This window comes from Ornithodoros turicata, chromosome 10 (genome assembly GCF_037126465.1).
Source record: "Ornithodoros turicata isolate Travis chromosome 10, ASM3712646v1, whole genome shotgun sequence".
Classification (NCBI taxonomy): Eukaryota; Metazoa; Arthropoda; class Arachnida; order Ixodida; family Argasidae; genus Ornithodoros; species Ornithodoros turicata.
The window spans coordinates 35,672,232-35,688,780 of record NC_088210.1 but is presented as its reverse complement, the minus strand read 5'-3'; the positions used below and the strand labels follow the sequence as shown (position 1 = coordinate 35,688,780).

The 16,549-nt window shown below is 47.0% G+C and overlaps 1 protein-coding gene across 4 annotated transcripts in view; it reads right to left on the bottom strand.

The window, feature by feature from the left end:
• Nucleotides 1–1,772: 1,772 nt before the first annotated feature.
• Nucleotides 1,773–16,549, bottom strand: part of LOC135370067 (uncharacterized oxidoreductase YrbE-like) — a 26,396-nt gene continuing 11,619 nt past the window's right edge. For all 4 annotated transcript variants that reach the window (XM_064603763.1, XM_064603762.1, XM_064603761.1 and 1 more), the window contains 6 exons: nt 16,253–16,323; nt 11,691–11,799; nt 11,174–11,301; nt 9,670–9,893; nt 8,141–8,306; nt 1,773–1,999 (listed from right to left, as the gene is read on the bottom strand). In XM_064603763.1, the coding sequence (XP_064459833.1) occupies nt 1,872–1,999; nt 8,141–8,306; nt 9,670–9,893; nt 11,174–11,301; nt 11,691–11,799; nt 16,253–16,323 (826 nt within the window). In that variant the 3' untranslated portion in view covers nt 1,773–1,871. The remainder of the gene's footprint in view (nt 2,000–8,140; nt 8,307–9,669; nt 9,894–11,173; nt 11,302–11,690; nt 11,800–16,252; nt 16,324–16,549) is intronic.

The window sequence follows — 16,549 nt, the reverse complement described above, 5'->3', positions numbered from 1 at the left end:
CGTTCGCAGTGTTGCATGTGTAATGGCCTGGTCATTACGACACCTACGCTGAGACTACGCGCCGGCCATTGGAGCTGTGAAGACGGGTTCGGGACAACATCGGTAAATGTGGCAAGGAAAATTTCCATGTCGTGTCGTCTGTTTGGAATTGGCTTTGACGAGGATAAACCTTAGGTTCGGGGGCTGTCTGTAGGAAGCAGTTGTGTTCGAAGAAAGGTGTCCAAAAGTAAAGAGGTCGTCTACACCGTATACAGGGTGTCCCACCGAAAAAGAACCAGGAGCTAAAAAAAAAGGAGTACTGGACACAAATGGAACCAACTGTACGTGTTTGACAGTTGTGTGGCCTATCCAAAAAATTTTTTTCATCGCCCTTTGTTAATTAATTAGCGGTAATTAATTTTCTAACTTTTTAATTATAAAAGCTACGAAGTTGTTCCAACGAGAACATCTGATCTCTTCGGCCGCCTGATACCAAAGCCGCTTTCAGAACAAAAGATCCGTTCGATAAATCGTCCGCAAAAAATTCGTGAAGGAACATCTTTTTTTTTTTTGCTTTATTTTGTTCATTGTGCATCTCTAGAGACGCGTCTTTCCTTGTGCCGCATGTCTCCTTATAACCAAAATTGCTGTCTTCAAAAGTATGGCGCACTCTTCTTTTCTTAGTACATGCGAGCTGTAACACACAGAAGTATCCGTATCAAGGTCGAACCTGTACCGCCTACATACACACATGCATTAACGAAATCGTCAACTCTCTGAACCCAGGTTGAAATAGTGGAATTAGCATTGAATAGTTTTAGAAATAGCATTCGGAACTGAATAGTTAAAGCGAAATAACGGAAATTGCCTTCGGTCATAGCTGCGCAGCGAATGCCATTCTGAAACCGAAATCGTACACGAAAACTCCTTCAAGATGGCGCCCCCAACTTGAATACCCGAAGTAACCTGACGTCGGATAAATGCAGTTACGTCGCTCCGACGTACCCGTTTCAGGTCTTGTGTTCTTCATTTTTCTTCTATTTGTTTTTCTTATTTTCTTTGCCTCTTTTGACTTCCCCCTTTCACTTTTTTTTAAAATAACCAGCCGACATCCATCTGGCTTACCTTTCCTTTCTTTTTTTCCTTAATAAACATATCCCCCCCGCCAGAGTACTTACTTCACTGTGCGCGATTGCCCCCTCCGGGAAAATGAAAACTCTCCGCCTCTGTACCCACTTGTTCGTGCATTAGTCGTCATGCGTCATATATACGTGTGTCTGACCTGGCCTTACTCCCCACCACTACTACACAGACATAGTTAGTCCCTTTTGTCCTGGCCATTCTCCCTTAGTGGCTCACGGCCATCATCTCCTTCGTAGAAGAAGAAGCAGCTGCTGTACGAAAATGACCTTGTTCGTCTTTTATCCCATTTTCATTTCGGATCTTACCCGCTGGTCGTCCCCATCTAGAGAGGTGACCATTGCAATCTACAATACGCGGACAAAACGAGGACAGTACAGGGGACATGGGACAGTAATCGCTACTATTTGCATAAATATGTCGTACCTGAATACATAGCCTACAAAAACTCGCAAAATGAAATCGCCACGCATGACAAACACATTGACACAACATTCAGGAGAATGTACGGTCGACGATAATTAAGTACTGAATATGAGCACTGTTTTCGATCGATGATATGTTAGTTGCTTTAGTATACTGTCGCTAATCACTTGCAGTTTACACGGGACTGAAGAAACAGCGTGCAAGTGGTAAGTGAAGAGATCTCTACCTACCATCACCAACATATATTTCAATCAATATCTCTCTCATACCAAACAACACACGTCAGTACACATGATTTTGATGTAACCGAAACACATTAGAGGGTCCTACAGTTCTGCATTATCCCATTCGAGATTAATCACTTTTCCTTTGCGTGCAGATTCCTCGCAGGCAGATGCAATTTTGGTAATGGCCAAGGTTTGGTTCTTGGTCACAAGAGTTTCGATCTCGTTATCTGAAAAAGTAATTGATTTAATCACTCACAGGTTGAACAGAACCAAGGTCGAAGATGCATCACGGTTCATTTTGTCAGCCTTTCACATTTTATACAGCCCTTGTTTTCGTTTCATGTAATTTCAATTTCGTTTTGCTTTGATACATCAATTGCATTAATATGGCATTTTATTGCACATCTATAAAGCTTATGCAATGCTGTTTTCTCAACATTATCTCCTTCTAAAGTATGAGGGGTAGAGAAATTAAAAATTTTATTGACACTAGCATAAAGTTTCTTTCCGATGATTATGAAACATTATGTTTGTTCGTTAATACACTGGGCCTTCACGCAAATTCAACGCGTATGTTAGCAAGTATACTCCAGAACCACAAGGCAACGGAAAATTGCAGCATGCTGTAGCAGAGATACATCATGAAAAAGTTTAATCATGTAGGTCAATGTAAAAAGCAGCACTTGCAAATAAAAAATTGCCAGTTTTCTTGCACGTTTGTCAGAATCGGGAGAAAAGCCGCATGCTATACCACACAGACACATTTCGAAGACAAAACTCGGCCACACTCACGGCCCCCAGTCCAGTAGATAGACGCGCTACTATAATTGATCCACTGAGGCAACATGATGGATGCTTGTGAGCGGGGCATTCCTAGGCCTCTGTGAAGGCGTGTGGCCTGGCCCAGGAGTATAAATCCGGAATATAATTTCCCTACCGTCGCCCTAGGAGCTACCCTGCATCGGGGCAATGAAACGCAGAGGACAGTGTGTGTGGGAGGTACTGCAGTGGAGAACTGTCAGTTAAAAAAAGGGGGATCCCATTAACAAAAGGTCCCTGTATGATATGCCACAAAATGAAAGGAGGAAGACGAGTGGGCACGTGAATAAAGGAAGGATATCGCCAGCCTTGCTCTCCACTTCTAGCGCTCTCCTTCCTGCGTCCGGCTTCGTCGCTCTTTCTGCAGAGGAAGTTGCCTGACTAGTGCGCGCTCTCCCAAGCTCGGCTCCTGATCCGGACGGTGTCTCAGACAGGATGGTGAAGTCCCTGTGGGATGCCCATCCAGATGAGCTTCTGAACGTTGTGAACGTCTCCATCGAACACTCGTGGCTACCGGATGACCGGAAGGTGGCTAAGGTGGTTATAGTCAAGAAGACCTCCTCGAGGGGTCTGACCATGGATAACATTCGCCCGATTGCCCTGACATTCGTCCTCTGCAAAACTATTGAGCTGATTCTGCAGCGCCGTCTCTCTACTTTTTTGGAAGCCACTTCCGCGCTTAATGATAGCCAGATCAGCTTTCTTTCCCGTTGTTCAATCTGGATGGCGCACGCCAACCTGGAAAGTCAGATTTGCCTTCCGCGCGAGAGCGGGAAGGTGTCTGCCCTGGTTCCCCTGGATGTTGCAAAGGCCTACGTCAGCGTGGAACACAGCGTCCTTCTACATCGTATGGTTACACTCAATGCCCCCCGTACATCGTTTCATGGGTTAGCAGCTTCCTCGCTGGACGATCCTTTTTTTTTTTTTTTTTTTTGCTTGAATGGCCGCTTCGCCTCCTCTTCGTACGCGCAGCAGAGGGGCGTTCCTCAGGGGTCCGTCCTTTCGCCCCTGTTGTTTAACATTTTGATGAGTTCCCTACCTCTCGAACTGGACATCCTCACTATGACCTATGCGGATGATATTCCCTTCTTCTCCTCCTCCTCTCTCTCTCTCGCTGCATACGCTGTGTGAGAGACTGCAAGATTATCTCCTTGTGCTGTCGTCCTAGATGCGCTCCGTCCACCTCACGTTGAACGTCCAGAAATCTGCTGTCCTGCTGTTCCCCCATACCAACTGGCCTGGAGGAGCCTTGACCGTCGTCCTGAAGGTTGCCGGGCAGACCATCCGCCAGACCAACCTGCTGCGGTACTTAGGTGTCAGATATGATGACATGCTTCACTGGGGCCATCCTGTCCAAGTCAGAAGGCTTCAAACGCAATTGGCAGCATCTTCCGCTGCGCCCGCTTTGGTATGCGCAGGAGCGCCCTGCTGTTCCTGCACAAGTGCTACGTGCGGCCAATTCTTGAGTTTGGCTGTGTCGTTTTCTCGCACCTCCCTGACTATCGTCTGAGCAGGCTCTTCGTCGTAGAAAGAAGAGCCCTCCGCCTTTGCATGGGCCTCCCAGGTATACGGCAAACCAGGCGCTTTATGCCGAAGCCCGCATTCCCCCTCTGAAGACTCGGTTCCGAACCCTTTAGCCACCAGACACAACCAGTCTCTCAGGGATCAGACCCGGTGGATCACCCAGCAATGGCGAAAACCCAACACCCAGCAGCTCGTCCTTGTCGAATCTCTTCTGGCCTCGCTGAATACCTCTCTGACTGCCATTCCTGTGCATACCAGTTCGGTCACGTCCATGACACTACGAGTTGCCGACGCCCTCCAGCCCGGCCTTGCCTGCGCGCTCCGTCTCCCATGCTTGAAGCCCACCTCAATGCGCACGTCAACAAGTTCCCGTCTCACGTTGTCGTCGCAACCAATGCTTCTCTCTCGGCTCAGCTGGCGGGTGCCGGCGTCGCCTTCCCCCAGCGGACTGTCATTGCCCCATCGTCCTCCAAGACTACACTCAAGTGTTCGAGAGCGAACTACTCGCCATGATACAGGCCCTCAGACTGGTGGCCCGTGCATACTCCAAGATTCTGCTCTTGTCTGACTCCCTATCGGTCATCACCGACCTAGCGAGCCCCTCCTGCGAGTGGCTCCAGCTCCTGTAGGCCCTGAGCCCTAGCCACATCACTAAAGTAGTACTGACATTGATCCCTGAACACCGTGGCCTCTCTCCCAACGAGTTGGCAGACAGCATGGCTAAAATCTCCCTCTCTGGCACTCTCGTTGACACTGTTCCGCCCCTGGACTCTATCACGCGAGCCAGGTATAGAAGGTTCCTGGATCTGACTGCTCTCCGCTCGCTGCCCGCCCGGTACGCCCATGTTTCCCACGCTTGACAGGCTGACCGCTGCATCTCCCGCCACGTTGAGGTCTTGCTGGCTCGAATGCGCCGCCTTGCCCTTCCTCTGAACTTTTGTTTACACCGTGCGGGTGTTATCCACTCTCCTGCGTGCGCCCATTGCATGTTCTCCTGCACTGCCCCTTCTACGATCGCTCCCGCCTTAACTACCTTGCCCAGTCGCTGGCGAGACAAGGCGTCCTCTTTTCCCGGGGCGCCATCCTGTAGTTTTGAGCCTTCCATACTGAGAAATGGCTGTTTGAAATAGCGTCGAGTGCCGCCGCCTTTCTTGCCATCTGCGGCCGCTTCTGAATCACCTCCCACACACACACTGTCCTCTGCTCATATCCTCCAAGTTTCATTGCCCCGATGCAGGGTAGCTCCTAGGGCGACGGTGGGGAAATAATATTCCGGATTTATACTCCTGGGCCAGGCCCCACGCCTCCAGAGACTTTGGGGCTACAGAGGCCCTACTCCTAGGAATGCCCCGCTCACAAGCATCCATCATGTTGCCTCAGTGGATCCATTATAGTACCGCGTCCACCTACTGGTTTGGGGGCCGTGGGTGTGGACGCGTTTTGTCTTCGAAATGTGTCTTTCGAGCCGGGACCTGCGCAGCAGTCAGTCGCACCATCAATCCACTACGCGAACCCCCTACCGGGTAGGTTTCCCTCGATGACGTTGAAGTCGACGTCAGTACTTAGTGGCGAGGAAGGCAAAACTTGGACAGTCAGATCCTGGCGCTGACCAGCGAAGACCACTATAACGGTGAAGTACAAGGCATCCTTGCATGTGAGCAGAGGCTCGAAGCAGTCATCACTCGAGCGCGACGCGTCCTTCGAATGGCAGTACAGCCCGCATCACCTGTTGCACCGTCCACAGCGCTCGCACGGAGAAACGACCAGCCGCTCAGTTTCCTCGCCGAAGCTGCAGATTCCGAACTTTGGATGGAAGTACCGTCTCCATTTTGCGGAGGACGCTGTGCTGAAGACGTCGTCTATTCTCGGAATTATCCCAGAATAGACGACGTCCACAAGAACCCACTTACGGGCTACCATTACTCGGACTATCAACAGAGCACAGGAGTTGATTATAGGCGGCGACGCATCCATTCAAGAACTTGAAGAACGGCTTGAATTTATCATCCAGAAGGAGGTGGTGCTCTGCGATGTACAGCAGAAGATTCTTGAGCAAGTGGATGCTTCACACTTGGAAGAGGAATTAAATGTACAACTCCCATACGAAGAGAAGATCTGCCAAGTCACGACACGTATCCGACGTGAGTTGAGAAGCAATCCCGTTCCTGCTGGAACGCCAACTGTAACTGCGTCGCATGCTGATCCTCAAGGGTTACGCTACCGAAGTTGGAGATTACGTCCTTCTCGGGAGATTTAAGTGAGTGAAAGCCATTTTGGGATCACTTCTCAGCGACGATCCTTAGCAATGAAGAGAGCTTCCGAAAATAGCAGCAAAAGGGGCAGTCGAGTGCATTCGGCAGGCCCGACATATGCATGACCAAGTCTAAGCACACCAACCGTAAGCTCGTCATCAGCTAGCTGAGAGGTCTATACGATCGGGTCAGCTGTTTGGAAAATATATGGGAGTGCCCCCCGAGGAATACGCTGTTCATCATCTTACTCAATGATGAGCTGAGCACTAGAGAACCCTATACATACCCTCCATCCAAACGCAGCATCGCATTGTTGCTGGGAAGGCCGCATCTAGCGCTTTGATGCCTATCTGTACGTTTGGATGGACACATCAAAGTCACCTACAATGTGCAAGCGCATCACTGTATTCTGCGTGTCCTTTTTTTTTAATGAAAGGAGGTTCATTCACTCACCTATGAGAGCTCGACGCCGTAGACATAAACGACACCGAAAGTACGGATGACACTCACAAGGAATTAAACAATTTTCAACGTGCTCCTCCGGCTAGACCGCGCTGCGCTTTCAATATGGCGGCGTCCACGGGAAAACGGTGTATACGTAGTACGGCACTCCCTTGCATTGTGAAATCTTTTTGCACAAAACACATCTGTTCTGTTCCTGCAACCTTTTACGCTTGTCTGCAGCGGGCATCTTGTGAGTGCAGCCATCAATCCAATGATCTGCCGATACGCAGAATATGCACGGCTCGCGTTGAAACGTCGGAGTTGTCCTTGCTAAAGCCGACGCTGGAGGAATCATGTCTTCGTGCGATGTCAGACCGCAGAGTCACCGATGTATGCACAGTCTCTTCGCGACCCTCCACCTGGATCTTGAGAAAGAGCAATGCTTTCTGCACTTGTGAAGAGGCTTTCACCGTGAGTGACGGCTGTTCGAGCTGCTGTGCAGGGTTCTGTGGCGCCGAGGTTAGGGTTGCCACCTGTCCGGATTTCACCCAAACAGTTCGGTAATTTAAGGCTTGCGTTCAGTGTCTGGGTGAAGGTGTCATCTGGACATAAAATGTTCGGAAATTGGCGAAGACGGGGTAGAACTTACGACTTGAGTTTTTCGTTCGCGTCATCGTCGTCAAATTTGGGCGATAGCTAAAGTGAGCAACCGAAGCTGCATCGAGCCACATGAAGACACTGTAGACAACTTCTCATCTATAACCGTCCGTACCCGGCGCTCAGCTTTCAAGCCGAAAAAGAAAATGCGGGAGGCGTGGCAGGGCCCAACAGTAACAACTCCTCATTGAACCCATAGACTGGACCAATAAAAATGCGACGTTATGCATTCCAGCCGGCCAGTCAGAGGCTTTCCTGCTTGCCTCGTTTTTTGGAGTGTCCAGGCTACTATCGACTCCTACTGCTTTTCCGCCTGACGCCTAATTATTTGTAGACTGAAATAACTAATGGAACGTTTGGTTGAAAAAGACATTTGCCGGCGGAAAGGTGGCAACCCTAGCCGAGGCACTTGCAGTGCTCAGCTCCTCCTTGAGTTTCTGTCTGCAGCATTGACAGCTCGTCTGGCTCCGAGTAAGATATGATATAGAACAACAGCGTATTCCTCAGGGGGGAAGAACCATGTTTTCCAAGCAGCTGACTCGGTAGACTACTCGATCGTATATAAAGCCCCTCTATAAGGGGCGTATAGACCTCTCAGCTGGCCAACGTCTGATGATGAACGTACGGCCCCGTCACGAATTCTTGGTTTCGATTCGAAACAAGGACACCTACTTGAGAGGACGTCCAGGAAATAGTCCAGTTCCTCCTTATATGCACGTTCGTATCGAGATGCAAAAGAATACCACATAGGTTGCGCGTGGGCCCCAGTGTCTGACTCATGAACCACTGCTGTTGGCTTCATGTTGCCACAGCTGAGGAGGCCTTGGCTTCCAAATACCTGCACATTATATTAAGTACACGAAATGTTAATATGATAGAACTCTCCTTTTTTATCAACTTGGGCAAGCAATGGTGCAGGTAATGATTGAAAACAAAGATGGGAAATTATGATATCTATGCAAGCAACGAGCCCTTGGAGGCATGTACAAAAACTTGATTGTGCCTTAATGAGCAACCTTTGATTCGTGTGTTTTGTATCTCATCTCGTCCACCAACAACAATCTTTTGCTCAACACATCCTTTGTTGAGCGTTTTTGGCGAAGCTAACGATAAAAGTATCATTTGTTGTTCCGCGCTGTTTACATTACGTCTCATTGTTGCATGAGGAACGTGTAACACACAAACTTTCTCACGCACTAAACAAATTAGTAAAAAAGAATATTTGCCCCAGCTTGAATGATATTAGCATGACGGCCATTGTCTGCACGAGAGGTTTTCCGCGCGTCCTGCAGTGGTTTGTTGAGGACTGTGTGGGTATTCCAAGTTTTCCAATACCGAAGCGAATAACTGTGTATCTGCTTCGAACCGAACATATAATTCTTTATTCAAATTGCGAATGGAATTGATGTTTCTTTCAAAATCCAATATATTTAAACCTTTCTGAGACTGCGCACGTAAGGCCAGCACAAGAGAGAGCATAAACAAAATTGCTTCATATTCTGATCTGTTGTATACGTAGTGCAATCAAACAGTTCCAAGACTATAGGCGCCTATAAAGCAAGTATTTACTTTGTTTAACTTTGGCTATTATCACCCTCAAAGAAATCCCCTTGTACCTTCCATTGGCGTCAGAAGCGGGGTGCGAGGCGTGGATCGCATGTTATGGAATCATATCCATTATTGCTCCCGCACATTTCGCGATCCTAATCAACTCCAGGTAGTGCTCCAGACGTCCAAGATGGCGGATGAATGGAGGTCTCCCGAGAGCCAGGCAGATTTTTCTTTTTTTTTGCGACTGACGCCTATATGGCGTCATAATGCTCGAGACGTTTGCACAATTTCTACTAGCAAACTGTAAAACCGTGAAACAAGTCAGAAAAGAGTTAGGCATTTCCACAAGTGAAAGCTGCTCCGGTGAAAGGTAAAATCACCATGGGTTTTGTGTAATAGTTTACAGATTCGGGAATGTTTCTCGGTGAAACATAGGGAAAATGCCAAAATTAATGAATAAGTAGCAGAAGGTGAGGTTAGAGGATGCTGATTTACCCGCAATACCCGCGGACGCATTGCGCATCGCAACTCGCAGCGATATCGAATTTCTACCCGCGAATCGCAAAACCGCACGGGTCTCTGCGGGTAACCGCGGGAGTTGCTGCCTATAACTAGTAACTGCTTATACGTAGGCACACATGATACCATACCTCGAGCCTCTGGTCATAGCCATAGGAAGAATTTCTGCTGAGGTCTATGGCTCCAATGATGCCACTGGGGAAGTGCAGGGCGATCTGTACAGTGTCGAAGTCATCTAGTTCTTTGAGATTGGGATTGAGGAGGGTAGCAAACGAAGACACCTTGTTCGGGTACTCGCCAATCACCCAACAAATCAAATCCAAGTCGTGGACAGCACAGTCATGGAAAATGCCACCTGCCACAAGAGTCCTTAGTTTGTGGTGCGTCCGAAGACACATTCAGTTTTTGTTCTTCTGTAGCGATACGCTACAACTGGTCACCCAAACTTCCGTGCAAGAGGCTGTTGTTAAACTATACTGTATAGAGTATAGTTCCTCTTGCACGGAAGTTCTGCTTCGAATAAGCCTTAGATGCTCCTAACCGTTTTTAATAGAATTTTAGTAATATTCTAATAGGATGAGTAGTGGTTATTTAGCCTCTGGGAACATCTCTAATATTTGTTTGTTAGTTATTCGATTTTAACACTTACACTTTAACGGTAGAGTACGACGTAATTATTTTTCGTCTACGAATTACCCATTGACTTGGCGGTTGTCCGAGAAAGACTCGAGAATGACGGTCATCTACAAGGCCACACTAATCTTACTGTTGACAACTGTAGACTTACTGCAGATATCGTCGACGATAGTGAACTTAGTCATGGTATATAGAATGGAATATAAAAGACAGGGCTCTACCGGAGGCAGGACCAACGGTTTCATCGACGATACGTGGACGATACTATACGTCGACACCTCTTCGGACATCCTGATCATCGCTCACCCTAGTATTCAATTCACCTCCGAAGAAGAATCGCTAGGAAGGATTTCCTTCAAAGATGTCGTGGTTCACAAAGACCCAGAGGGCAATTTACCTATATCGGTGCACAAGAAACCCTGTGATTCAGGCCAAGTTTTCCACTATAAATCAGCATTAACAATCAGTGGTCCGCTGGCTAATTTCTCGACCCCTAGTTTTAATACCATCTATCTACCCCTCAAGCCATACCAGATATCTATACCATCTATCTACCCCTTGCGACTTCATTCTGATGATGGAACCAGAACTGGTGTCGAAACGTCTTTTTTATAGTTGTAGTGCCAGTCTGCTTTTCTAAGTATATTTTGCAAGTTTGAAACCTGCACATTTTTGTCCTAGCATGGGTGAAAAGGAACAAGTAAGAATATTCAATTGTGCATTGGACCTTCAATAGAAATGTACTCGTGATATTGACAGTCATTGAGGTGCTATGCATATATGCCCAACCTCTAGGAAAGGTGCCTATCTAATTATTTCGACACATTTGGATTCGTACATGTTTTTACGTCGATGGCTATTGCCATGAAAATATACACCGTTCCAACTGCCTTAATTGCCTGTAACCATATTTAACTCTAATAACGAACTCTGCCTCTCTTTCTCTGTGATACACAAAAAGGCATTGGTTCAAATGTATTTCTTTACAATTCATCTCACCAGATGTGCGTAGATATTCAACAGGGGGAACTGGGCTGTCACGAGAGCACGTCTTCACCACGTTCACCTGACCAACTTCCCCAGCACGAACACGCCGACAGATGTCTGACAATCCAGGGTCGAAACGTCTGTTAACATTTTCGCATAGATCAGCCTAAAACAGTTTTCCAGATTACAAGAATAAGCCTGCTTTGGTGAGCTATTCCACAATCTCATAGCCCCGTTCACTAAGCAGGAAACAACTGAAGAGAAAGGTCTATTATGACATGTATTTGCAATTTTGTTATTAGACAATAATCATAAACTGTTCAGATCCATCGAATTTGCACGTGGCTTACGTGCTGTATCAGTACTTGTAGTACAAAACCTAATTTTTTAACGCAAGGCACACTGCAAGATGTGGCCTCAACTTACTTCCAGTATACATCATCGTTTCTTCTTAGGATGTGCCACCAATTTGTTTTAGCAGTTGAAATATTGAATCATGGGTACATAAGTGAAAAAGTAGATGAGTCACCTGTTGAAAGCGCAGAAGAGCGGCACGTTCTTTGTCTTCGCCAGACTGTAACACTGAGCAATCGTATCATAGTCCTCAGCCACTGGCTTTTCACAGAACACAGCTTTCCCTGCAAAATCCAACAGGAAAGTAGTTCATCAGTCTTGGTACTTTATTTGGTAACTTGTGACTTGGTGAGGAATAAGTTCCGTTTGTTCTGTCTTGGTCCACAAGTGAGTTCTCGAGTAAGGTCCACTGCTACAGGGCTCTATTCCCATGGGGGCAAGCCTGCTGTAGGGATTGATGCAATGTGCTCAAACTGTTGCACACACCAATTCACACGGATACCAAAAGAAGGAATAACTGAAGGTGTCCTCTGACATTTATATCTAGGGTTCACAACCAACGGGTGGTTATCTCTGAGGTCTGCTATCTTCATTGCATCGATCTCTTCGTATAGGTTCAAAGGTGGTTCCTTTCCCATGACATAGACTGTCTATGGGTGAAGTACGAAAAGCGTCCAGGTAACACCGCAATGCTTCATGGTGGACCGCATCTATAGGTACCGAATATAGCTTTGTGGAGCGGAGCCATAGATAAAACTGCAGTAATCTCTATCTGACCTTATTAATACTCCAACCTCCATGTCTTGTCCCGTAGCACCTTTAATAACGGCATCTTTCGCATACATAGTGAAACATCCTCAGTATGCTCTGTTTATTCTGGGGTACCACAAGGTTCGGTGCTATAAGCCCTCTACTGTTTTTGTGGTACATCAACGATGCAGTCAGCTACATTGATGTACCGGCTAAAGTATTTGCTGACGATTGTACACTTTATAATGAAACTGTATCCATCCGCACATTCCCCGCATATTTATTCCCCACATTCCCACCAGCAATGGGGTAGAGTATTGCCTCTGGCGATGAACCTCCTCACTCTCCAAAGTCAAAATAAAGTTGTTGTTGTTGTATCCATCCGCGACCAAATAGAGCTCAATAGTGGACTCCATAACTTTGTCGAGTGCTGTGAAAGGTGCCAGATGGAAATTAACACCAACAAAGCCCTTGTAATGCGTATAACTCGCAAAAAAGGTATCATTGACTTTCGCTACACCATCAGAGCTGCAACAGTTGACGGGCATAAGTATCTTGGGTTACTATTCACAAAAGAGTGGCGTTGGAACAAGCACCTCTCAATGGTAACAGCTAGGGCAAGCCAAAGGCTCAAAAGAACTCTTCGGTACGCCACGCAAGTTATTTAGATTGAAGCCTACACAACGTTAGTACGCCCCATCATAGAATACGCTAGTATAGCATGGTTTCCGTTCACTAGTGAACTGTTTCATAAATTGAGACAGGTACAGAAGCGCGGCGAGGAGAACGACCTATGGGTGGCGTTCATGGTGGCGCTTCGAATAATGTGGATGGCGCGTTAGATCTGCATAGTGTTCGAAGAGATTATGTTTCCCTTCGAAAACGTTGGCTCCGTCCACAAGCAGATCGTTGACATAGAAATAATTTATTAGTGCCAGGGCCAGATCTTTGCTCGATCCGTCTACTGACCTCGGGTGATGCTGTAGAGTTGCAGTCAGCGGGAAAGGACTCACAGATGTCCCCGAAAGGCGTCATTCTCCACTTCAGGCTGTGGATCGTCCCATGTTGGATCATGCATGGCTAAACTACAAGAAACGGAGAGCATCTGTCCTCCTCTCAAATGCCGATTTGCAGAAATGCCTTTCGGATGTCCACTATGATTGGTATTCTGTGTAGTCTGAAACGCAACAGGACAGGCACCAAATCTTAGGCCCCTTCTCCAAGTGGTCATTCAGCAATGTAGCTCCAGATGCGTGTGATGAGGCGTCAAACACGTATCTTCGTTGTCGTGGATTCGCTACGCACTACTGCTCTGTGAGGCATGTAGTAATGCAAACCAGTCGTTGCTGTGTCTTCGTTGGCCTTCTTGGCGTGCCTATTTTCGAGGTAACTCATTATAACCTCAGTATACTTCGTCAAGCAGTCATTTTGGAGTAACCGCGTCTCGTAAGTCCTCGCAGTCGCCCGCTGGCTTCCTCGATGTTGTCTTCCAATTCTTCTGTACCAAGTTTCCACGGTAGGGCCACCTCGTACCGGGCGTCCACATAACGAATGCTTCATTGAAATTCTTCAAGCACCGCCGTGTCATGCTCGTTGTTGCTTCTCGTTACGTCTGAGATTCCAATACTTTCTATAAGGTCCAGAACTTCTCCAGCACATCATCTGGATCCACACTAACTCCAGTTCTTAAGACGCATATCGTCGTGGTTGCTCAAGTTTCAGCATAGCCATGTGTGACAGGCCCTTGAAACACCCACTCGAACACCGTTCCAACTGCTACCAACTTGTCATCGTCTGCACGCCTCTTTCACTTCTCCTGTCAAGAGCTGCCATATTTCGTCACTGCCTATTAGCAGTGCAATGCCTGCTTCACACTGAACATTGGGGAACAAGGAGTCGTCGGCTATCTGGTGTCCTTGACGACGAAGCCTTTCGACGAACTCTTGATTAGCTGCAATTTCCGCAAGCTCCTTGCAAATGAACTAAATAGTGGTTGCGCGTATGACATGGTCCACAGGTGAAGTTCAACCACATTCCCTAAGTGGGTCTCGTTAGCGGTAGACGCACTGGCGAAAATGTTCAACCGCAACTTGCTCTCACCTACAACTTTCAGTTTCAGCTTCTGCGCAATGTGGTCACGGATGAAGGTCAGCTGACTACCTCCATCGATGATGCCACGAAGTTGGGTACACGCCGTGTCAGATGACGCCCATAGCGTGAACCTCTGCACGTCCCCGTTGGTCCCTGTGCTGGGTGGTGGTCATTATGTTGGTCACGGTGTCGTTGCTACTTGTCAGACTTGGTCTCTTTGAGGGATCGCAGACAACGGAAGCGTGTCGTCTATTTCCACAATGTTTACCTTGGACCGGTGACCTCTTTTCGTACACCGAAAGCAGCGCATATCCTTTGACGATCGATAGTCCTGCTTTGCAGTCCAGTGTGCTGTGGCTGGTTGATGCACAGAACACGCACTTTGGAGTTCCTTCAACGCATGCTTGGAGAACCGCTTAGGTAGGAATAATTTTGTTTCTTGCCCCGTTAGTATGTTGGGCCCCTGAAGACTTGTGAGTGTATTGCAGTGTAGGCTTGCCTTTCTAGGTTATCTATTTCCGCTCTGATGAAGTCGAGGACCAACTCATCTGTAGTCCCTACGCATCTTGAGCAACTGGCCTGGTAGACCTACCCCTGTGCTCTGCGGTCCCGTCGTCACTCGGGGGTCCTCCTGTGCATTCGGTGGCACTCAACCACCATCTCTGGAGGGATAGCTGACCATCATCGACTAGTAACTACTTGTTGACACTCCCAGCGTCTTGAGACCTCGCACGTTGGCTTGTAGATGGTCATAGAAAGACCGTAGTCCGTCTCTCGGTGATTTCACGGCTGGTAAATCCCGTAGCCTCGCGAGATGTTTTATAAGAGTGGCGTCCCCGAAAGCTGAAAATCAGACAGCCTGCTGTTCATCAGACAGTTCTGCTGTCGCATTAGCAGTTTGCTCTTCATATCGGAATACTGCTTCGTACTCCGCGGGTAAATCCTCGTCCTTTATGAAGGGCTCGATTTCTGCGTTCCCCGCTTGTAGCTCCTTGTACCTTTCTTCTATGCGAGCTAGAAGTCCACTCAAAGTGGTCTTACTGACACCGACGTCCTGCCGAAGATCCGTGACCTCGTTCACGAGTTGAGTACCGTCAACGTATTTTTATTCGCGCTGTATTAATTTTCGCGAATTTCGCCACCTCTAAAAAATGGCGAAAGCTTGACGTTTATGAAATGAAATACTCGCGAATAACTTGGCGAATGACTGAATGAGCGATTCGCGAATAAAAATACGTTTACAGTAATTTGCACACGCTATTTTAGGCGGTCCATGATCAGTCTTGGAAACGTTCAATATCTTGTACAGCCAAGCCAGTTCCAGAAATATGATGTGGAATATCCACTCCGAGAATAAAGGAACTGTACTTGCCACTCGACCAGCTTCTACCATGTCCGAGAACAGCAAAAACGTGTCAGCTCCTCACACAAAGAAAACACTCATACATGTTGTTGTTATGAACGATCATAATTTCATTTCTTTTTACTTCCTACTTAAATGCACCCGTAAATTCCTTTCATTTTCATCGGAGCTTTTTTACACTAGGCTAAACTACGAAAGCATAACTATTTATCACGTTGGTGCACCAAACTTAGCTCATCTATTTGCGTCTTTTATAGTGCAAGAGTACATGCACAGCAACGGTGTACCGTGCCAATACACAATAGATCCTGTCGTGACTTTTTGTGGTATTGAAAAGTAGTTGTATGATGTTCATGAGCAACTCTGAGGAACCTTATCAAATGTATTTATGTATCATACGGTTCTTTAGTGTTTTGTGTCTCGTTCATTTCTGTATAAAGGGCTATACAGGTCATGTTTTCCCCATGGTCAAAAACAAAGAATTCATAAAGAGTCCACAAAAGTACACAATAATATAAGCAAAATTTTTTTACCTGCCTCTAGGGCCCTCATGGTAAGAGACTTGTGGGTGAAGGTTGGTGTACAGATGAACACAGCATGTACCCTATGGAAAACAGGAAATGCACACCATCCCTAACTGATAAATATGCACTAACTCCCGTAGTATGCGTGCAAGTATATATGCACTAAAATATTCAAACTACGCAGTAAAAAATCTGAATATATGCAATGTTTTTCCTTGTTCTTGATATAAAACATCGTGGTATAAAAGTAACGCTTCAAATTCGATTTGACAACATTTCAACATTTTATTAGGGTTCAGGCTGTAA